The sequence below is a fragment of the Fundulus heteroclitus genome, chromosome 1 (genome assembly GCF_011125445.2).
Source record: "Fundulus heteroclitus isolate FHET01 chromosome 1, MU-UCD_Fhet_4.1, whole genome shotgun sequence".
Taxonomy (NCBI): domain Eukaryota; kingdom Metazoa; phylum Chordata; class Actinopteri; order Cyprinodontiformes; family Fundulidae; genus Fundulus; species Fundulus heteroclitus.
This window is the reverse complement of record NC_046361.1, coordinates 9211771-9235947: the sequence shown is the minus strand read 5'-3', so window position 1 is coordinate 9235947 and position 24177 is coordinate 9211771. Positions and strand designations below refer to the sequence as shown.

At 43.8% G+C, this 24177-nt stretch overlaps 1 protein-coding gene across 2 annotated transcripts in view; it reads right to left on the bottom strand.

The window, feature by feature from the left end:
* mtor (mechanistic target of rapamycin kinase) overlaps positions 1–24177 on the bottom strand; it is a 101829-nt gene that overhangs the window by 4330 nt on the left and 73322 nt on the right. For both annotated transcript variants that reach the window (XM_036129082.1, XM_036129053.1), the window contains exons 37-53: positions 23099–23214; positions 18576–18693; positions 17842–18039; positions 17634–17734; positions 17335–17431; positions 16103–16201; positions 15896–16018; positions 10834–11016; positions 10548–10682; positions 7995–8169; positions 5322–5457; positions 4399–4546; positions 2737–2859; positions 2330–2412; positions 2178–2250; positions 2015–2089; positions 1439–1574 (exon numbers count right to left, since the gene is read on the bottom strand). In XM_036129082.1, coding sequence (XP_035984975.1) covers positions 1439–1574; positions 2015–2089; positions 2178–2250; positions 2330–2412; positions 2737–2859; positions 4399–4546; positions 5322–5457; positions 7995–8169; positions 10548–10682; positions 10834–11016; positions 15896–16018; positions 16103–16201; positions 17335–17431; positions 17634–17734; positions 17842–18039; positions 18576–18693; positions 23099–23214 — 2119 coding nt within the window. The remainder of the gene's footprint in view (positions 1–1438; positions 1575–2014; positions 2090–2177; positions 2251–2329; positions 2413–2736; positions 2860–4398; positions 4547–5321; positions 5458–7994; positions 8170–10547; positions 10683–10833; positions 11017–15895; positions 16019–16102; positions 16202–17334; positions 17432–17633; positions 17735–17841; positions 18040–18575; positions 18694–23098; positions 23215–24177) is intronic.

Sequence of the window (24177 nt, the reverse complement as noted above, 5' to 3'; positions counted from 1 at the left end):
CACCGAACATTAATTCTTTAGACCAGAGAACGGCTTTGAAGGCTTTTGTTAGTGAAAACAATGTTTTCGGCTTTGATGTGAGTGGTTGAAGTAGGACATCAGTAAAAATGAGGGACAAGTGGTTTGTCCAATCATATGCGAGGCCCCTCCTTCTGAAATAAATCTCCAATGGAGCGATCCCAGGTGGATGTGTGGAGCTCTGCGGAACAAAATCCATCTGCCAAGAGTCAGGTTATGATTTTCCCACTGTGGGACGACAAAGGATATTTCTATTCTATTCTAAATGAATGAAGTTGCTGCCATGTGATTGGCTAACTCACTCAGAGGTATCCGGGCCAGGACTGACTCCAGGATATTCACGTCAAGGACTGATGTCTCAGAACATGGTCACGTGATCTATCCCTGAACCCTTAACTTAATACCTGATCACTATCCACATTAATTCATACATTTTGTCCTGTTGGAAGACCCGGTTAGGTCCAAGGTTTAACGGTGCGGTTTCAAGGTACAGTCCACCTGCTTTATTAATCCATCTGACACCTGGCAGCAAAACTGACTCTAAGCATGATACTACCACCACTGTGCTTGGTACTGTGTTGAGTTTCAAAGCATCACCTTCGCTCCTCAGATAATAGTTCTTGTTTTTGTGGTAGAATAGCTGAATGTTTGTCCCGTCTGAGCCTAAAACATGTCTCAAGCAGGCATCGTCCTGTGAACAGTGAGGCTGGTGGTTCTCAGGTTGTTCTTGACGGACCTTACCAGCTTTCCTTCACATGAAGCCGACTGGCTGTTACCAGTGATCCTCAACAACACACACCCGAGCTGCTTTTAGATGGGAGAAAACAGGCCAGCATTGGGCTTCTGGAGGGCAAAACTTGATCAAAATCAGGTGGACTTTGCTTAAAAGCTGTGTCTGTGCCAGGAAACCAAGTCATTTATCCAGACTGGTTCTACCTGGGAGAGTACTCCGGTATCCAGCTGGGATTGTGCCAGCAGCTTGTTGGTGGATACTAAAGCCACGTGGTCTCTCTTCACCTTGTTAAGGGACCTTTTTCCACATACTATTTGGTGTGTATATATTTACCCTTGTAGCTATAATTCTGACCCCAGGTGGATTAAAGAAAAGAAAAAAAGTGCACCCAGTACTTGCTTTTAAAACTCACTGAAAGTGCATGCTGTATCATCAGCCCACCTTGGGTAAAAAAAAAACAGTTCAAATAAATCAATTAAAGGCAAGGCTATATTTCGTTTTAAAGCTCATGATAAGTGGATGTAAACAGCCTGTAGCGCGGCTTCGTTTGCAGCTTGAACGTGTAGAAAACACATTTCTGTAAATAGGCCTATGTGGGCACCTGTGGTCCGACTGGATACAGTACTGAGCTATGACTAACAAGAAGCTGCAGTGTGTGAGGGGGAAACGATTTAACGAGGTGCTTACTGTCCATGAGCCTCCAGTTGAGCAGGGGGTCGTAAACGAAGGCCTCCAGCACAGCCATGACGCTGTCTCTGTGCTCCCTCAACACCTCCATCACCGTGTGGCAGGTGATCCTGTAGTTCCCGTCCAAGCCGGTCACCTGTAAACCACACACACACACACACACACACACACACACACACACACACACACACACACACACACACACACACACACACACACACACACACACACACACACCCCGATTAAAACAAGGCTTTTCTACTCTTGTTTGGGATGCTTAAAGTTTAGTTTTCACAAAGTGTTCATCATTTTTAATTCCTTTCCTTCTTTCTTCATTAAGCACAAACTGCAGTGAGTCATGAAACCTCTTAAACACTTACTTTGTTCACAAACTCGAAGCAGCTCAATGAGCATCCTTTTTTTTTTTTTTTTTACAACAAATGGATATTTTTAGACTTTAAGATGGGAAGCGGGCTCATTGCTCCAGCAGGGTCTGTCTAACCGGTTTGAATAAGTCCTCGCATGTTCTGGGTTCACCCTGCGGTGTGACCCGCGGCATCGGGAAGAGCTCCCTACCTCCATAGCGTTGGTCAGCATCCTCGTCAGTCGGAAGGGGATCTTTTCAGGGAACTTCTCTCTGGTCATCGCCACCTGCACAATGTTGATGTGTGAGGGTGAGCGCTTCCAAGTAATCATCACAAAATATGGTGTCGCACCGAAAGAGACCATCTTCCCTTACTTCAAAACAGTCTCCAAAGTCAATGTGGAGGATCTTCCCGCTGAGCCGGTCTAACATCAAGTTGGATGGATGTCTGGGAAGCAGAAACTCTTATCAGTCGTTTTGTTTTTATAGACGCTGAGAAGCTTTGTCTCGATGAGTAAGAGTCCCACCTGTCACCCAAGCCGAGGATGTAGCCCACCATGGACATCACAGCCAGGGAGCGCGTGTAGTTGGTCCTCCTGTCAAACCACACCTGAAAGACAAGTAAAACCTAAGTGTTGTTCTTCAATACATCCATCGCACGCTGCTAAGATCATCTTCACAGATAAAAACATGTTCTTGTGTTCCTGAGAGGCTGGAAAGTGAAACCCTTAGATTAAACGAGGACCTGTTTCGTCAGTGTAAGGCCATCTCAAAAGACGACACGGTATTTCCAGCTTCTTGGCTCTGCTGCAAAAATTAACACCCATTGACATTTTACCCAGAAATCCCTCGAATCTGAGAAAGGCCTCTGAAAACGTCAAGCACCCTTCCTGATCCTCGCCGTCACTGCGGCCGTAAAGAAGGAGCGGCGCACCTCTGAGCTGGGGCTCTTGAGCCACAGGAGCTTGGCCAGGTCGTCTCCAGCGGTGTTGTTGACGGCATGTTCGAACACCTCCACCTTCTCCATCAGCGTCAGGTGGTCGTAGTCGGGCGCCATCTGAAACGCACAGATTAGGACCACGGGCATTAAGTTTCAGTCCAGACCTGGTCAGAGCAGAGTTTCATAAAACATGGCCAAAAAAAAACATTAAATAGGAAAAAGCTGTTTGAGAAAAGTAGTAATATGAATTAAAGGAACACTTTAAACTGAACCTTGTACAAACCTGACTTTTGCATTACCAAGTGAGATTCACATTTACAGTATGTTGCCAAAGGCATTCACTCACTCATCCCAATCTGTAAATTAAGACCTTCATGCCCACAGGTGGATTAAATCCAGCAGCAACTAGGGCTGGACGATAATTCAATAACAATATATATCGATCGATAGACGTGTGGCGCGATCGGAAAAAATAGGGTCAATAAAACTTCAATGGACAGTTTTCCTTCCTTCCTTTCAGCCTATCATATTAGTTGATGCTACAGTCTCTACTTCCTCTCAACCAATCATAATCGCGGACCCAGGCACGGCGTCTCAAAGCGCCGCCCTCTCAAACCACAACACAGAGCACGTGAATATGTCGCAGCAAGTAGCGGCGGAGGAAACGGTCCCAAAACGGGGTTTTACTGCCAGTCTGACAGAAATAAACCAGTGGTTTGTAAAACTTGCAAGGAACCAGTAAAAACAAAGTCTGGTAACGTAACAAACTTGTTTCATCACATAAGCCGCTCACACCCGCAGCAGCGCGAGCTGCGTCAGCCCGCGTTGCTGCTGCACGTCCTCCTTACACGCCACAACCTCAGCCCTGCGTCAGCCTCTCAATTATGAAACCTGAGAAGTAACTAGTGTACTATTCCCACCTAAATAGGCTATTTTATTTATTTATTTGGTATATTTATTTTGGTCATTTTACTGGTCACTTTAGTTTATTCTTTAGTATTTAATTTAGTATTTATTTCAGTATTTAATAACATAACTCAGGTCTCTTAAGTTATTTTTCTTTAAAAAAAAAATTCTGTTATGGTTCAAAAAGTTGGTTAAATAAAGATTTAATTGGAATTCTGTGTTTGTGTTCTTTATTAAAATTAAATAATTTAGCAATATCATAAAATGTCCAGGCAGAGCTGCACAGAAAATATGGTTTTAAATATTTTCAATAATTATCGATATCGATCAATATGCATTTTTTTTTTTTTTTATCGATAAGCTTTTTTTCTATATCGTCCAGCCCTAGCAGCAACTCAACCACAAATACGTAAGCCAAGGAAAATCCCAGAAGAAGGAAGGGAGGATCAGTGGATGCTGAGGCAAATAGTGAGAAGTCTTCGACTTTTCTGCCGAGTCAATAGCTACTAACCTCTGAACTACATGCGGCCTCCAGATTAACTGGAGAGCAGTGGGTATATAACTTCAGAGAATGGGTTACCACGGTCGAGGAGCTGCATCCAAACCTTACATCACTAAGTCCCTGGAGGGATGAGTCTTTGTACCTCTGACATGCTTTATGATGCCCTCGCTACACAGACGGTTAGGCTTTAACAATGAACCAGAACAAAACAAATCTACGTTTATGAGCGTTTAGCAGTGAATTCTCACCCTGAGCATGATGCGATGCTCAATGTTGAGCAAAATCTTTTTCTTCTCCCTGTAGTCTCTGATGAGGGCGTGCAGCGTGTCGCAGTGGGGCACCCAGCCAATCAGGCCCGAGTTGGTGGAAAGGGGGATCACGGCGTAGCGCTGAATACTGACGGACACAAAACAGACACAAATTGGTTTGTCAGGGGCTCGACGTGTGGGGAAAACATGAGCGTGCATCAGTATTTAAAGTGTCTTCTGTAGACCTGAAGGTTTAGAGACGTCATTTGGAGGCTTTTTCCAGGATTCCTAAACTTCTGAATGTCAAAACTCCAGAGCTATCCAGACTCAAATGCCCAATTCTAAAATTGGAGCTTGAAACCCACTTTGGGCAATTTTACACTATAAATAACAAGTTCACCAGAAAATAAAAGTAAGGACAGACTTTACATACATAATCTGCAAAAATTTAAGATGGACAGACAGGCAAACTGGCAGGTGGGCGGATGAATGGATTAATGCAACATTTGGACAATTAACCAGGGAATAAAGTAAAGTAATATCCATTTTTCTCAACATTTCTACTAAGTTGCAACATTTTTTTGTACAAAATTAACCAGTTGGGTCTGGTCTCTGTAACGAAGGCTTGATAAATCTCAAGCTCTTGATTATGAACCAGAGGACTGTCATCCGGTGTGCGCTGCAGATATTTGTTCCTCTGCTGGTAACAGAGGGCAGCGTCCCATAAACATCAGCTCTTCACTACAGTGCTGGACCTTATTCAGCCTCCCGCGTTCACTAAAAACATCCGCAGTGGTGGAAATCCATCTATAAAACATCATTTCCACTGTTTCTTCCCTCATCTGCAGACCCATTGTATGAACACCGGGGTGCATGCGTAGACTCCGCTAGTGTGTGCCTGCAACAATCCTGCACGTGCCCACCTGAGGTTCTTGCGCAGAGACGCGGGATCATTAGCCAGCAGCGTGTTGACCAAACCGAACAGCTGCATCACTCTCTCATCCTGCCTCAGGTCCTCGTGGCCCTTCAACAGGAACATGAACTCGTGGCCGTTGCTTCCTGCAGATGGAGCCATAACATACATTATTGATGCCTTGCTCAAAGGGAGTTATCGCTTTATGTAAAAGTAATTATATGGATGGACTTGGCTCCCCTGCTGTGCTGCAGCAGGATCCGCGCTAGCATCACCTGAGGCAATGTCTGGCAAGCTTCAGCAGGCTATAAATTATTTCATAAGAGCCAAATTATTCCTAAAGCGTGATTTAAGGCAGGGCTGTCACATCGCCAGAATTTCTAACTGTGATGCTATAGCTTAAAATATACGACTCCTGACACCTTAGGGATAAACAGCCGCAAAATGGAGAACACGGAACAGCAGGTTTTTAAGTGAGGATGAAGAGAATCAATGCAATTTGCTTTGTTCAGCATTATGAAGAGTGATAAGAAAAAGAAAGCAATGTAACGGCTTTGAGAATGAACACAAACAAGATAATTAGCAGGATGAGTTGAAGAGAGGACTAAGGACTCTGGATGGTCTAGAGCAGGGGTGTCAAACATACGGCCCGCGGGCCGGTTCCGGCCCACTGGACAATTTAGTCCGGCCCGGTGGCTAAATGCATTATCATTATTCAAAAAAATATATATAAAAAAAATAAATAAATGAACTTTTTTTTTTTCCCCAGTATCCTGTCTGGCAATGTGGCAATAAGAATTGTTGTCTTAATACCAAAAAGAGTTCATCAGATTTGACTTTCACAAGTGAAGCAGTACTGCTTTTGCCATAGTGCTCCACTTGATTTATGAATGTGAATAGTTTTATTATGATTCATGCGGGGAATATCTCAAATGATATGGACACTACAATGGGAAAGTAGGAGAGGAAAGGAAGAACAAGTAGAAAAGAAAAAGTGAAAGAAAAGAGGAGATAAAAGGAAGAGAATGATAAAACAATTATTGAAAAAAACATGTACTTGGTTTAATTGAAAATCTGCAGTTCCTATATTGTCCACTTGGGGACGCTGTGTTTTAATCAGCAGATGGTAGCACTGAGCTTCAGATGTGGCAAATTGATTTTAAATCATTTCTTAATTTTTATCTGTTTGATGTATTTTGTCATGCAGGACAGTGTTTTTAAGTTCCAAAAAATGTGAATAAATGTTTTTCAACATTGTACAATCACTGTGATCAGTTCTTATGCATAGTGCACAAGTAAATGTTTAACTGAGTAAAAGTATTGTTGAAATTGCACATACTTTTCTTAAAAATGCTGAGGTTATTCATAATATATTGTGTAAATGTGAAATTCATTTAATATAAAAATCAACAACAAGTCCACTTTTATTAGTTCTATTTAATCTTGCAATGAGTTTACTCGTGTGGCCCTCTCAAGATCAGATTAAGCTGTATGCGGCCCCTCAACCAAAATGAGTTTGACACTCCTGGTCTAGAGAGACGATGATCTAGAAAGGATTGGTCAAAGGTCCCTCTGTCTGTGTGGTCCATCCTTCTAAGACGTTTTAGTAGATTAATGATGTCCGACCGGGAAAACGGAACCGGACTAAAAGCCTGGATTACGTCGCTGCAATAAAAGCTGAATTTACTTTTTACAGGCCGTTGATGGGGCCGGTAACAAATATGGCCGGTGCTGTTTGTTCACCGTAAAAATCGCATATCCTTACAGCCCCCATGTTATTCAGACAGTACGGTGGACGACACAAGACGCGCAGGACGCTTCATCCCATCCCTGTGCGTGAGGAAACTATATCCCAACTCATCTGATGCGTACTTGGTTATTCCACCAATAAAAAGGCAGCGTTTCCCTGTTCTGTTCGGCGCCTGCTTGCCGATGACAGCCCCGCTGAGCAACGACGCCGCGCGTCACAACAGCGACGGGGCGTCGGCGGTAAATCTAGAGCCGCCCGCTCAGGGTGGCAGGTCTTAATTTAAAGTCTTGCTCCAGGGGTCAGATGATATATTGGCTATCATCTTTTACAGACTGTGTTGTGTAACACTGATGGGTTACATCAGAACAAGGTATCAAAATGTCCAGCGAATCAGCGCGGCGCCCAGAGAGCCGTGTGATTGATCGACAAAGTGGCCCGCGTGTCATTTCAGATCCTCCCTGTTATCTTTCACTGCTCACAGCAGACTAAGCAGTCGTAGCAGAATGATTTACTTCCTTTTTGTTTATGTAATCATTATAATGGCCAGGGCACACTGATGGGAATGCTTTTTTTTTTGTTTGTTTGTTTTTTTTAGTGACAATTTAATCTGTGTTGTTTTTCTTGGAAATTGAAAGTGAAAAAAAAAAATCCGTAACTACTCTGGCTGATAGAGAACCGCGCCGGGTTCTTTAGCAGCCACTGCGATTTGAGTTGGGCACAAGCTTCGACGTTATTTTGACCTTGCTTTTGTTGCAGAGACTTTAAATAAATCGTGACCCTGAGGCTGCTTACTGTTTGGCTACGGCCTCTATTAATGTGAAGTTTCCCCTAATGTGACGGCCCATGCCTGCAACGCAAGCGTTCTTTAATGTATTTCCCTCGCATAATGGGCTCGCAGCAACAGCGTTTGCCGCAATTCCCTCCTTATCTTACCCATGATGGTGAGCTTGCGTGGGCGCTGCTTGGAGGTGATGACCTGCAGCGAGGCGGCGATGGACTGGATGCGAATGATAGGCTGGTTGGGGTCATAAGTGCCGGGCACGGCGAGCTCCAGGTCGCGACACATCAGCAGCTTCGGAGACACGTATTGCAGCTCCAGGGAGGTGAGCTGGGAGGAAAGTAGATGAGGTGAGGATGTAGTAGAGGAAGAAACAATTACTTTTGAGTCTGTTGTGCATTAAAAAAAAAAAAACAGAGCTAGAAGCAATATGCAAATTGTACCAGCCGCTGGTTTATATAAAAGTTTAGCTTTTATCCTGCTGAAGACGTTTATACGCAACAGAACACTGATGGCGCATAGCTCTGGAAGTTTCTTTATAAATGTGCTGCCAGCCCGTATTAAATCTGAGACCTTAAAGAGAGCCGAAGGAGTTTGGGCGTTATTGTTCAACATCAATGTACGGTCGGCGCATATGGTGATAGCTCCAGCTTGATCTGAACCTGCTGTTTGGATGCATCCTCCAGATGATTTATTTCCATGATGACGCCCTGTAGAAGAATATTTGCACTGCTCTCAGCACGCTGTATTACTCCCGGCATTGTTTCGTGCTGCGTACTGTAATGTCCCAGCAGGGAGCATCCCCCCCCGAGCAAGGCCGCGCCGCAATGACAAATAGCATTACCGCATGTAAGTATCATTTGGCGTAAGAGCGGCAGACAGGAATGTTTCTTCAACAATGTGATGATGGCGTGAGGAATCGTAAGCAGCTTAATTTATTCTCATTTTAAAAAGGCAACTGGACCTGGTTCTTAAGGTATATTCTGTATAATATGATTGAACTTGACTTTGTAAAGTGCCTTGAGATGACATGTTTCATGATTTGGCGCTATATAAATAAAATTGAATTGAATTGAATTCCTCTTAAACAGGTTTATAAGGGAAATGTCGAGACGTGACACTGACATTTTGACATTATTTCATGTAGTGGTGGTGGTTTTAAAAGAAGGAAAAACAATAAATGAAAAAATATCTACAGAATGAGTTAAAAACAGCAGCAAACTGTTCCCACAGCCTTGTCCTGCTGTTTTCTTTACATTTCACTGTTTAGGTTAAAACTCAGCAAGTCTTTTTAACAAGTTACTAGTGTGGAAAGAAATGACCCCCTTATACGGAGCCTGGTTCGGAGGGAGGTTTGTTCAAGGGGGTCGTTGTTTCTCCCCACCATCGCCACATGCCTGCTCACAAAGAGGGATTGTTGCAAAGTCAATGGATGGATGGCCTGAACCGGGCTTCCTTAGGCCGTACAGGCTGGCGTTATAAGATTAACTAAACGTGGTTAATTTTACTTGAGATCATAAAAATCTTATGTTGTTGGATCTGAACCTGACAATTAGACTGGGCTGTATTGGAATGAACAGAACTGATCCAAAATAATCGTTTTTTTTAGTAAAGTAGAACTTAGGAGGTTGCATTAAAGTGGCCAGGTTTAGAAATGTTGTTAATGGGACACTTTCCTCAATGAAGAAAAGACATTAAGGAATGCTATGAGAAGAATATCTATGTGGGATGATGATACGGATTATAACTAACTCACATTTTTCAGACTTTTTTTTTTTGGTCTTCAGCACAATGCTCCCACCAGACTTCTTAAGATCTCAGCCAACAAACCTTCACATGAGAGGAAGCCCATAGGGGCGGTTCGAGTCCGTCCAACTGGAGCGATATCAGGAGAGTGTGAACTCCTGACACCAGGGATACAATTATCTACTAATTAGTGCATCCAAACAGTCCTCCGCGACACTGGAAACATTGGTACTGCGACGACAACTGAAACTCAGTGCAGCTCTATTCCAAGCATCCATGAATGAGAGCATCTTCATGGTACTGCTTTCAGCCACACTGCATGTATGAGCACACAGCAGAAGGTGGACGAAAACTGATTTAAACAACGAGGGCAAAGCCTGGCTGCAAATAATGATATAAATAATATGATAATTGAAAAACTACATCATCATTCAACAAAAAAAAAAAAAACTTTTTTTAAACCAAAGACACTGAGATTTTATTGTCTACTATTTGTTTTAAACAACCGGCTCCTGTTTCATGTGGCTCTGCCTTCCTTTAGTTCAGTCCATCATTATTTATGGCGAGGAAATCGTCAGAAAAATAAACTTTTTTTTCTCCCCAATATTGGTATGCTGCCAGGAAGACAATACAGATGTTTCACATTTCTGTTCTCTTATGCTAATATATGCAGCAAAGACACCATCTGCCAGATTTATTTATTTAACCATCACATGATGAACGAATAATTAAAAAAAAACTCCTTCAATCAACTCCCTAATTTTCCAACCTTGGATTTTTCATGAGGATCCAAAGACTCCCTGGTCTGGGTCGGTGTCTTTTCCCTTTGCAGGAGGGTTGGATATTCCAATAAGCAGATTAGCATCCTCAAAATAAACTAAAAACGTGTGCAGCTACATATTTCCTCTTGGTCGGTTAGAAAAAGGGGTGGATTCTGAAAAAGCAGAGAGATTTTCACCAACCTGAGGCAGCTGTTTGGAGATGCGTCTGAACACGTGGTAGTAAAGGTCCCAGGCCTGCGTCAGGTCTTTCACATTCCCAGAGCGCATGTACTTCCTGCACCAGTCCTGCGCCTCCATCAAATCCCTGCCATAGGCCTGAAGCCAGCAAAACGGAGACGAATAGTAAGGAGCTAGATGTTGCACGTCAGCGAGCAAAAACCATAAAAACAAGTGCGTTTTTAATTATACTAACAGCACTATAAACATTAATGTGATTAAGATCCATTTCTAATAAGGTGGCACAAACCTGATTAAAGGAAGTCTCTTTGAGGGTTTGTGGTCCCCTCTCCATCATGGCGTGCAGCGGCTCCAGCACGGCGAACATGCCCTTTACATTGCGCTCACCAAAGTAAAGACGAGAGGCTTCCTCGAGGCCCTCGTGCCACATCTCATGCCACAAGATAGCGACGCGGATAAGCTCCTCGCTCACCTGGATGAAGAGAGACAACAAATAAAAAGGTCAGGCGTCTGTGAGATATTAATTTCACAACACATCCCTGAGCCCCTGTGCCAAGGCATGAACTCTAATGAAGCCTTTCAGAGAGATTTGCACCCAGGAGGCTCAGAGTAGAAAAACTTCAGCATTTTTGTGCTTTTCCTTCATCTAAAACAGATTATTTAACAGTTGGCCGACAAAACACCAGATTATGTACAGTGCCAGTCAGAGATTGTCATACCCTCATACGGTCAGTGTCAAACGTGCAGACAGGCCTGTTTATGTCAGGTTTTTATGATGTAAAAGATGGAGACCATGATTTTCCCCTTTAAATATGCAGTTTATCCCATAAAATTCAACAACAACAAACCCAAAAACAAACAAGTCTGTTAGGGGGAAAAATAAAAAAAATACGAAGCTGCAACAACTTGGAAGCACATGAGTCCACGATGTCAAACTCATACTTCGTTGAAACCTGACTCAGTTTCAGCTTTCAGTCTTCACGGTGGTAGTCTGCCTGGTATTTGCCCACTTTACGCCGCAAAAGGTCATCAGATCTGTCAGATTGTGAGGACTCTACTCCACAGACCTCATGAAGTCATCCTCTGGTAGATTTAGATGTAAGCGTGGACCCGTGATGTGGGTGAGAAAGAAATCCCCTCGTTACCTTCAGCGGTTCCAAGTTTGGTTTCGTCAGAGCGTAAACACATCCTCATACAAGGTTTGGGGAGATGTTAGCTGCCAGGACTGGATATTTTCTCCGAAATAAAAGAATTGTGGGCTTTCAACTCAACCCTTAATCCCACACATATGGAGAGTGGAGGAGAAGCCACCCAGCACGGGCTGGAAAAAGCTGCAGCTCCTTCTGCATCACTGCCGGCCTCCTTGCAGTCTCCCTGAGCAGTGGCAGTAACGTTATTGTTCTCAGGTTAACATTAAAAAAAATTTTGTCACTCATTTCAGAAACTCATATTAGATTTGTTACATATAGAGTGCAATATTTCACGCCTTTTATTTCTTATAATTTTGATGATTGCATCTTACAGATAATGAACACCTACAATTTAGGTTCTCATAAAATGTAAATCTTTCATAAGAGCAACAAAAAAGGATATTTTAAACAGAAACATCAAGCCTGTGATGGGTATGCTCATTTCTAAGCACTAGCCATTTTGCTGAGTCTTGTTTTGAATGAATTACTGCGTCAGTTTACGGTAGCAAGGAGGGCATCAACCTGTGGTTCTGCTAAGGTGTTCAGGAAGTCCAGATTGCTTTGAGAGCAGCCTTCAGGTCTTCTGCATGGTTGGGTCTGGTGTCGTTCATCTTCCTCTTGACAATCATCCATAGATTCTCGACAGGGTTCCTGTCAAGCCGGATTGCTGGTCAATCCAGCACAGTACCACCACGGTCATTGGACCAGCTTTTGGTGCCATTGGCAGGTTTGGCAACTACCAAGTCCTGCCGAACAAGGAAATCTGCATCTCCATGAAGCTCATCGGCAGAAGGAAGCATGAAGTCCTCTGAAAGTTCCTGCTAGACAGCTGCATTGACTGTGGACTTCAGAAAACCCAGTGGACCAACACCAGCCGTTGACATGACACCCCAGATCATCTCTGACTGTGGAAACTTCCCACTGGACTCAAACAACGTAGGTTATGTGCCTCTCCTTGATTTCCAAATGAAATGCATGATTTACTTTGATCTGAGAAAAGGATTTTGGGCCACTTTGGGTCAAGTTCTTCCTCCCCTTAGCCTGCCTGTCCATCAGTCAGCAGTCTTCCCCTGGACTCTGGCCACTGACCTGGACTGAGAAGGTTTAGAGGCTCAGGGAACCTTTTCAGGGGTTTTGAGTTACCTAGCTGATTAGGGAGTGACACCATGAGTTTCCAACATTTAACAATATTTTATTTTAATGAGACACTGTATTATAGGTTTCATTATCTGTGAGCCATACTTTCCCGCTATGTGTAATAAATCAATATTGTATGAGTTGCACTTTTTGAAATGAGAAAGAATATTGAACTTTTTCAGAAATATTTTTTTTTTAGACTGACCTGTATCTATACTGCCACTACAGCCCCAGTTCCACCGACCCTACTCGGTTTGGCCCGCCCCGCTCGGTTTTATTCCCCCACCTTCACTCATTGTTTGAATTGGTGCAGAATCAGGAATAGTTCCTTTAAGGACGGGAAGATTAACGAAGCTTAACCTTAGCTTGCTTTATCCATTTGAAAGCAGGTTTTCCCGAAACCTTCAATTCTGTCCGCTTTTATTCATCTGACCCAAACCGTGTACCTTAGCGGAAAAAATGGTTGGAATGTTTACGAAGATTTTAGGAACCTCCAAATCGCGCCATGAGCCAGAGAGGCTTTCAAACACTTCCACGCCTGTCGGGCATGATGGTGGCAGCTTCACTCTGAGGGTCTTTTTCCCTGCCATCAGTAATGGTGCGTTGTACAACTCGAATAAAATGGTGGAGGAGATTAACTTCTCCTAAAATCAACAGCAATGGTTGAAACTTGGAGCCAACTAGCTGTTCCAACAGCATAATGACTCCAAACACCCAAACTTGGATCTCCCTGAAACTTAAACTTAACTGGAGGGAGCAGATGTGAATGATTGAGCATGTATGTATAACTTGTAGCTCAAGGAAGTTAGAGAAAATCCCCAATTACTTTAAACATGTGCTCCCAGTTCTTGTTCATAAAACCTATTGAAGATATGTGTTGTCCAACTGCTCTTCCATAAAACGCACAGCTCTACAGCATAATGCAAAACCCCACATTAACATAATATATCTGACCAATGGCCAGGCTGAGTGTGTGTAAACTCCAGACTGGCGCTGTCTGCAGGGACACGCCCATCTATGGTCATCACAGACTAGCTGAAGCTTTTCTTTTACCCAATTAATCAAAACCAAAAGACTTATCAATGTACAACCCCCAAATTCCGGAAAAGTTTGGATGTTTTTGGAATTTGAACAAAACAGAAATGAAAAGGGGCTGCAAAGCCGGTAGCACTGTTGCCTTGCAGCAAGAAATTCCCGGGTTCAAATCCCAGCCTCGGGTCTTTCTGCATGGAGTCTGCATGTTCTCCCTGTGCCTGTGTGGATTCTCTCTGGGTACTCTGGCTTCCTCCCACAGTTAAAAAAACAAGAGTTAGGCTAATTGGTCTCTCTAAATTGCCCTTCAGTGTGTGTGTCGGCATGTTTATTTATCCTGTGTGTCTATGTTGCCCTGTAATAGACTGGTAGCCTGTCCAGGGTGTACCCCCCCCCCACCCCCCCACTCCCACATGGAGAAGTGGGTATAGACAGTGGATGAAAACGTAAAGACTTTCAAATCAAATAAGCCATTATTTGACTCAGAGCAGAACATAAATAACCAAATTCAGTTTAAACTTAGAAATTGTACACCTTCATCCACTAGATCAGTTCATTTCAACTTTGATACCCGCTACAGGCTCCAAAACACTTAGGACAGGGGGAATGTTTACCACGGTGTAGCATCTCCTTCTTTCCGAAGCCGTTCAAGGACATCTCAGCATTGTGGTTATGAGTTTTGGTGTTGGAGAGTTTCTATCAAAATGTTATTTATAAAGCGCTTCAACAAACCAAGAGGCACATAAAGTGCTGGACAGGTGAATAGAAACAAAGCTGGTTAAGGTTTGAGGTCGTCGTGAGTCGTCTTTCTTTAAATGCTTTCTATAGGTGAAAGCTGGCAGGCAGATTCAGAACCTGGACTCTTTTCCGACAAAGCCGAACTGTTGCAGGAGCTGCACTATGTGGCTTTGCCATACCCCGCTGAGCTGCACAAGGCCCTAAAATAGACAATGGAGGGGAGCATATGTTGCTCTAAAAACTTTATTTAGCTTCTAGCGTTCATAGTTCCTTCCAAAACACGCAAGCTGCCCATGCTTGCATGTTTTGGCGAAGCTGTTTTTCAAACTGCCTGCTGATAGCACGATGGAAGACCATCCTATTCATCCTCAAGGACGCCACGTTGATGCTGGAGAACAAGACTGACAAATCTGAACTCATCTGGCCATGGGACACATTCCCATTTTGAAACAGTCCATTTGGAATGAGCCCTTGCCCACAGGACACGGAGCCGCTTCTGGACCAGGTTCAAATACTGGTTCCTTTTCAGATGAAAGAGCTGAAGTTGGCATCTGCAGATGGCCCGGTGTCTTGTGCTATCCAGGGGTGCTTCCTGAAAGCAGTCCTGGACCCATTTGGTACTGTCAGGGGGACAATCATGCCGATGAGTGATGCTGTGTCGTCTGAAGGTACGACAACCAGGTTTTTTTGGCCTTGTTCCTTAGGACGCGGACATTTCTAGTTACTCTGAATCCTTTGATGACGCTATGCACCGTAGATGAGAGATGCAAAGCCTTCTAAATTTGACGTGAAGTATTGTATTTGAAGTAATCCACAACCTTTTTATGCACTCTTTCACAGATCGGAGAGCCTTTGCTCGTCTTTATTTCTATGAGACTCTGCCTCTCTAAGACATCCCTTTTATAGCTAATCGTATCACAGGGCGGATATCACTTAACTTAATTACTTGCTAGATGTTCTCCCAGGTGAATCTTTCTGTACCGTCTTGCTTTTTCAGCCACTTGTTGGCGCTGTTCTATCTATTTTGAGACCTGCAAGCATCGCGCTTGAAGTGAGCTCGTTCAGTGAATGAAGGTGTACCGTTTCTAATATGTTAATTATGTTTTGTTGTGAAAGAAATATTGGATCATGTGATTTGAAAGCCTTTTGAGCTTTCCTTTTGTTCAAATCTAAAAGAAGGTCCCAACTTTTCTGGAATACGGAGAGCAGAATGGTATTGACCAGCCTGGTCCATGTAAAGGATGCAGTCTCTACCATCATAGCCTGCTGAACCAGGGTGTTGCAGTGTTCACACATGTTCTTCAGGATCTTGTTCGCGGCATTATGTCGGGCGGTGGTGGTGGACTTGGAGGCGACGGTCAGCGGGTAGATTAAAGCCTGGAGGAGAACAGAGGACAATCGATCAAGCGCCCCTCTTTACTCTCGTCTGTGTTGTGTAAATGAGGACCTGTAGCAGAGTACCTGTGGGTGGTATCGTCCGATGTCCGTCAGCAGCTGGTGGATGAGACGACCAACCAGCGCCCGAGGGGTGTCGATACGAGCTATGAGCTGAGGGATCACCTGGAAAAGGCAGAGATGAAGCCGGAGAGAGTCGTAAGCAGACATAAAGTACAAAATATTCCCTACAGACCTTCAACAAATCTCAGTTTTAAATCTCTAGACTTTTCTAGACTCAAAAAATCTGTACATTTTAAGCCCGTTTTAAACATTCATGGACATCTACTATACACTTTCTACATGCTCCAGAAATGGTAATAAAAAAAACCTCATAACAAACAACTAAAATTAACAGCAGTCTCTATTCTGAACACAGCAAGGTGTGAAGATTCCTTTGGAGATTAAAAAATGACGTGTGTAAAATGTTTTCAGAGGTCTTGTCTGCTGTTACGAGTATCTTCATGCTCCTCTCCGTGATGATCAAGACGCAGCGTAACCAAAAAACAAAGTTCTCAAGTTAAGTTCATTCCAACCCTCACATGGATGGACAGTGAAAGAATGAGCTCCTGGCTGAGAGCAGCTTCCTCTGCAGAGCGGCCAGGTTCATATGAAGAAGAGCTCAGCTAACCGGTGTACTCTGTGTCACATGTAGTCAGTCGACATCTTGCAGGAATCTTATAGCAATGCTTCCTGTATGTCTCCCTTTGTCACTTTTTTCAGGCAGGTCCCACTGGGGGAGATCCTCCTGAAGGCCCACAACTCACTGGAAGGAGCATATAATTCCCTTCAGGCCTGGGAACAGCATGGGAAATCCCCTGGAGGTGTCGCCGAGGCTCACAACCTTGTCTGGGTTTCCCTCCTGGGCATGGAACTGACGTAAGCCAATCTTAAATCAGTACGTTGGAGGAGAGATGAATGCATACCACATACGATTCAGGGCATGGCTAATTATTGCCACACAGACATAGTTTTTCAGAGAGGGAATTCAACTTTACTCTAAGAAAACTGGATTTTTGTTTTGCAGGAAAAAGGGAGTTGAAGAAAGAGCCTTGATCAATTTGTCCATTTAATCTATATTTTTTTCTTTAGCAAACTCATCTAAACCTGGGAAATCTGTTAAACCAATTCCCCGGACTACATTTGAACCTGGTTAAGAGTTCATGCTTTTAACCATATTGCAGTCTTGTATTCTTATTGACAGCAAAACATCAGACTTTCATGATCACCAGGCTGCAACCACTTTAAAAAGACCTTACCTGTAACCAGGTGTCTATCTGAATGGTCTTGATGCCCTCCACCAAAGCTTCGTTCACCTCAGGCCAGTGACCGTAGTCGAACCACAAAGTCAAAACCCTGGACGGTTAAGAAAAAGAAACACAAAAAGAACTAAATTAAACTCAGCATCCTCTCCTCTTTGACCATCACATCCTTAGTAGAGTGAATAAAACCAGCCACTAGAGGGCCCCCTCTCACACTAGTATAGAACATCTGCAAAGGAGACATAAAAATGGTATCACAGCTTCCCCTGTTTGCATCATCGTCGTTTTTTACTCACCTAAGAGTGTCCTGCAGGTTATTTCCTCTGGAGAGGGAAATGGAGCGGAAGAATCCTTGAACAGCAGGTACCGTGTAGAGGAGCAAAGTCTTTGAGAGGTCCTGTAAAAGGACAAAAAAAAAAAGAAAAGATTTATTCTTTGGTTAAACCGGAGGCATTTAGAGAAAAGGACGATAGCAGGCTGGTGTGGATTTTCTGGCACTCTCACCTCGTTGACCTTCCTCTGCCGTGGCGAGGGCACGGGGCTGTGATCCGTGCTGTCGGCCTCGCTGTCACTGTTGCTGGCTTCGCTGTTGGCGCTGGCGCCGCTGGCGTGTCGCCGCTTCTTCTTCTCGTCACGTCCCTGGTTCTGGTGTTTGTAGTGCAGCACTGCCTCAAAATTCATCACGGCCCAGGCGTGCCAGGCCTGCGGAGAACAGAGGGTACTTACTGTCTACTGATAGTTGGAAATTATTTCCACGTTTATTCGTGATGTCATTTTTCCCCCAGTTTCTGTAGGACACATTTGGTTCTTGGAGCAGCAATTTACCACCCAGAGCTGTGAGTCTGGAGCAGTTATTCGAGACCGCTCACCAACCATCGTTATTAATTTCTCCTGAAGATAAATGGGAAGAGGCTATGAGATACAGCGAGATTTGCAGCCGGCAGCACACATACGGTGAGGAGAAAGCTGAGATGCTGACAGCTGCGTCATTACCTCATACCGCAGAAGCAAGCAGACGACGGGCTTTAAACACTTTCGTCTAACAGAAAAAAATATAAATGAGCCATGCAGCTACAGGAAACAATAATTAAAGCTACAACTTTCAAACAAAAGGCCTCCAAGGCAACAAAGTGGGGGTTGTAGCGCACACAGGCAGGACTTACTGACATAGCTGGGATTTAACTGCCACCATGAAGGAGTCAAAGGTGAAAGGTTGAAGGCGGGGAGCAGGGACTGACCTTGTACCAGTTGCGGTCATGCTCCGTTGAATTGCTGTAATACTGGAGAACTTTGGGGATGGTGCTCTCATTGATGCCCTGCAGACTGAGCTGCCACTCCCCCAGCTTCAAGAAACATCTATGCGGCAAAAGGGCAGAAGCACAGACAGGTACAGATGTAGTTACAAGTCATTAGGAACCAGCGTAGCCTTGATCGTGGCTGTTTTCTAAAACGCTCCAACTCTCTACGCTCAACAATGGAGATATATTTTCTAGCATGTAATTGAAAAAAACAAACAAGCTTTTTATGGATCGTAAAAAAAAGCCACCGAAGTCAAATGTCAAAGTAATTATTGGGCTGCTCTCTTGGGAGTTTACAGCATTTTTGTCTGACAGATACCAGTCTGTTCATGTTGAAACATCTAACTAGAGTCAGTTGTGTTGTGCCACAGGGGTCAGTGCTTGGGTCAATTCTGTTTACTATATACACGCTTCCACTCTTTAAAATTAGCAGACAGTAAGGATATGTTTCCATTGTTGTGCTGATGATACTCTGCGATCTTTATCCATAACTCCTAAGGAATTCAACCAGTTAAAGGAACAGTCCCTGATCCTGCACAAATTGGAACTGTGAGGAGAACAAGTTAACCTGAACTTTAAGCCCCGCCCCAAACTGTTTTTCGCCACATGTGCATCAAGCTCGTGCTTATCAACGGCCCCGCGCCTCATTATGCCATTGGCAGAGAAAGTTGTCCCGGGTTGTCCTGTTTACTTGCTTATTGCTACCAAAAAAGCCTTGACTCGCTTGACTGAACAAGTAGCACAGTGGTTAGCACTCTTGCCTCGCAGTAAGAAGGTCCCGGGTTCGAGTCCTGAAAGGCATTGGCCTTTGTGTGTGGAGTTTGCATGTTCTCCTCGTGTCTGCGTAGGTTTCCACCTAGCGCTATGGTTTCCCCTACCACTAAAAGACATGCTGGGCAGGTCGGCCATTAGTGGCACCCTCCATCTGATCTACGTTGTATGTATAATGACATTTAAAAAAAAAAGGATCTCATCAATCAATTAGTCAATACTTATCAAATTATGTCTTTTAACTCATAATACATTGCACAAAAAGCATTTTTCTTAACCGAAATAAATTCAGGCACAGTTCCTTTAACCAGACGATAACATTATCACATAAAGACCTCAATGGGGGGGTCGTGGCCTAGTGGTTAGAGCAGCGCGCTTGCACTCAGAGAAGGATGCAAGTACCCGGTTCAATCCCCAGTGCCGGCACTCTGGGTCCCTGAGCAAGACCCTTAACCCCAGATTGCTCCCCAGGCGCCGCATATGGCAGCCCACTGCTCCCCAAGGGTGATGGGTTAAAAGCAGAGAACAAATTTCATTGTAATGTATGTTTCAATGACAATAAAGATGATATTACTATTACTTATTACATTACTAAATTACTTAATTTTTTTTTCCAGATCATCTGGAAGTCACAAAATAAATGTTGCCCCCATTTTGACCACGATATGTCCATTAAATCCTATATTTAACAGGCTTTTTCTGTACCTCATTGCATAGACAGGCTCAGTGTATCTCTGTTTCATTTGGTTTCTTTTCTAGAAAAAGCGGGTAACTGAGGAGTTGCTGCAAAAGACAAAGTGTACTCTTTAAAGAATAGTCTTGGAAATGATGCAGGAATTTATGAAACATCTGACAACCTAAGATTACACTTTCTCTTCCGCAGCAGGATCCCAGTTTATCTGCTCTGTTTTGCTGTGTATGTGAGCAGAGGGGAAGCTCTGAAACATCAAGGACAACAGGCCTCCATCTATCGGCCAGAAACACAGACGCTCACAGGCCGAGTATAATTTATGCACCTAGACTAAAGCGAACAAATGGCAAACACTTTAGTGTGAATCCATCCATCAATGGTGTGAATATTGTTTGGAGAGATCCTCCAATAAATTTCCTTTTCACCATTACTTAGTTTCCTTTCTGTGCTGTACCATGTGTCAGTAAAGTTCAGTTTAGAGGATTTATGCCAAAACTGTTTCTAAACTCTTTTATCATACATAAGTTTTACAGCATATGTATAAAAACAAAAGCATAGTGTCCAGGGACGCTCAAACAACATTCAAGCAGCCAATATCAGTGGAAATGAGCCTTAGTGCAGCTTGGGTAAAATTACAGAAGAAGCAATGTGAGATTATATGAATATGAGACGTGAAGAGTCCAGGTGTGCTCCATACCAGCAGCTGACCCATATTCATTAAAGCGTGTGAATGTCAGGAGCGAGGCCATCCTGGCTGACAGTATACAGGTGTTTTCCCTTCACATGTACTCCTCAGAAGGTCGCTGTGCACGAGAAGAAGAAAAAAAAAAACGCCTATTCTGCCTGCTGTCACGCTTCTGTCTAGTCATGTCTGATTTACAGGATGGGAGGACACAGACTGCTGCTGTATGTTAGCACATATGGCCGTATGGCAGCCCTGATTTACTGTATCTGGACCAGACCCGCCTGGTTCTAAGGACCGCCTCCTACCTGTTTTGAGTTACTTAACCAACGTAAAACATAATAACGAAATGCAGGCAAATTCTATTCAGGGTAATCATCCTCTCGTCTGGAGCGATATTCTGAGGAGTTGTAAACATCTTGCTCTGAGGCTTTGATGGCGTCCCAAACTATTTCAGAAGCAGCATCATAAAAATATGTTAGGAACTAGAGTGTTAGTCATTTCTTCGATCTGCTGCTCTGTTAGGAAGTGTTTCAAGATGCTTCAAACCAGACCTCGGCAAACGACGCCGTGAGATTTACAGCTCCTTCACAAAAGTATTCAAACCCCTTGAACCGCTCCACGTTCTGTCAGATCAGAAGCAGAAACTTTAGTGGATTTCTGGGGGATTTTGCGGGATAGACCAAAACTGTAGTGCACACTTCTGGGGTGGAAGGACAATGGTACATGGTATCAAAGAAATACCAAGAAAAACAAGCACCTCTGTGTCATTACTTTGATTTTTTTTTTACGTACACACACTGAGATTTTTGCCTCTTCTCCACAAAATAGCTCAAGATGAAAACTGGATAGAAAATGCCAGTGCAGAAACTCAGTCAGATTTAGGTCTAGGCTTTGACTGGGCCATACTAACATAAATGTGCTTTGATCTAAAGCACTTCACTGCTTACCTGACTCCGCCAGATGGATTTGCTCCGCATATCCATCTGGAAACCTTCCGTTGAAGTAATTTTGGGAAGGGGCGAAAATACTGGTTAGCTGATTGGCCTATGTTGGTGATAGACGGGCCAAATAAACCAATCAGATCAACGAAGCATATGACGTACTCGCGACGACGAAAACACAACCACAAGCCAAGCTACTCTTGCTGCTGCAGGTAAAGGCTCGTTAGCTCAGCAAAGAAATACTCTGTAATTCCGATAAAACTTGCTAGATAGCCACGCTAACGCTAGTTTCATCGGCTGAAGCCGCCATGTTGTTTAGACTGAACTGACGCGCTTCCCGTTGCGTCACACCTCAACCCGCCTCAAAGCCAACGCTGATTGGACGTTCGTTTGGTGAACGGCTCCAAATTTTCTTTAACGGAGAGTAGCCAGACTGATCTGCGAGTGAAACCTTGAAAGCTCGCGAGATCTGGATGGTCTCACGAGGCTACTTCACTGCAGCTCTAGTTGTATGGTTCAATGAATCAATTTTGGTTCATTCATCCATCTTCCCACCATCTGACCAACCTCCCTGCCACAGCTGGAGAAAAGCATTCCCAGAGCATGATGCTGCTACCACCACGGTTAAAAGCAGGGTTTCCACCACATGTAGCATCCTCCATGTCGTTCTTATTCCACTGCGTCTCTTCTTTAACTGGCTACAAACTGCAAATGGGGTATTTACTTCTTTCGGCTACTGATTTCGTCTTACCGATCTTTCAAGGGTAAAATGAAGGCCAGACATCCAATAGTCCTTTCCTCTTCCTTTAAGTTTACAATAATGTGTTGTTTTGTGCTGGACCATCCCATAAAATACATTGTTTGCTGCAACATGAGTGCAACATGTGAATACAAGGCTCTGTAAAATGATAGAGGAAGGTTAGCACTAGGAATGCACTACTGCAAAATTTGAAGCGGTGCATTAGTGCAGCCCTGAGAATAACCACAAAACGTCCGATGACTTGTGAACCTTGCTGCGTATCATGGCTCAATCTCTTGGAAAATTAAGAAAAACAAACACCCCTCGAGTCTCCTGGATGCTAGAGAAGGAAACGGACGGAACAGCAAATACTCTTTCAAAATAAAACCACTAAAACCTACAGGCCCGTGGACTCCCTTTTTGCTCGTGTTTGAAGCGGAGCTGTCAGTAATACCATTAATGATGCCTCTGATCAACTAATAATTAACCAGAGATTATCACAGACAGCCCAACTGCACAATGCCCAGCATCTCCACATCAACCCTGTTTGTGCGTGTGTTCTAGCTCTGTGGTGTTCCTTCCATTAAAAACCAGGTTTATCAGGCAGTAACAATGCGTCCCTTTTCGTGGACAGACCTGGCCATCAGCTTGTGGAGCTCCTGCTTGCGCGGATGGTCTTCAGCTGCGAGGGCGTGCTGGGCCTGCTGTTGCACCCCCTGGACGAAATGCTGCATGTGCTGGAAGGCGTCGATCTGTCGGGACACGGCACAGTAAAAGTTGGTGTCGCTGTTAGATGCTTGTCCGGCTTTTAACTGTGGACATTTAGGACTAAATGTTCAAACACGTATCCGTTTATCGGGCATTCTGCTGGGAGATACTGACAAAAAAAAAACGTCAGCTCTACATATGAATAAACTAGGAATGCTTCAGCGCCTCATCGTTGATTGAGAAATTAGTTTTAACGATGATGCGCGCCGGAGCCAAGATGCTCTCCGACCCGACAACCTGAAAACAGTAGATTGCTTTTTATTCATTCTGCTGAAACGTGTTTTATATCTCTGTTGAGCAGCACAGCTGGTCGTGGGAGCAGCAGCACCATTTCCACTCACACTTACCTAAGCCCCCCTAATGAGACCCTGGGTCTGAAGCTACAAGCACAGTGCTGCAGCAGACAGGAAGCATGGGTGTGATTGTGAGTGAGCGCACGAGAGAGCCGGTGAGCGTTTTAGCCGAGCAGCATCTGTTCTTGCCTCATCCACTGCTACCTTAGTTACCAAATAGCAATAAGAACTGAACATTAAAGAATATAGTGAACTAATATAGTGAACACTGTGTGATGCAACAGTATGAAGGATTAGTGTTATACTGAGGATAATTTCCTCTATAAGGAAGTTTGTCTTGTTTATTTCACCAGAACAGTTTGAAGCCGCGTGCATTAAAACAGCACGGTGCTGCAGTAAAAGACTAAACCTCTAAACCATTCGCCGCATAGCGGAACAAAAAACATAAAACAAGCTGTAGCAGCTGAGAGTCACGAAGCACAGCTTTAGATCACCTGCAGTGGCTCCTGTTATTTAGACGATCTTTGGATGGTTTCTAATACAAATCTAGTATTAAAAATGGAACTTGTTAGGAAATAAACGACTAAATATCATCATTATGGCTTTTGCTCTCCACATGTGTCAAAGGGTTTCTGATTTTTTTTGTTTGTTTTC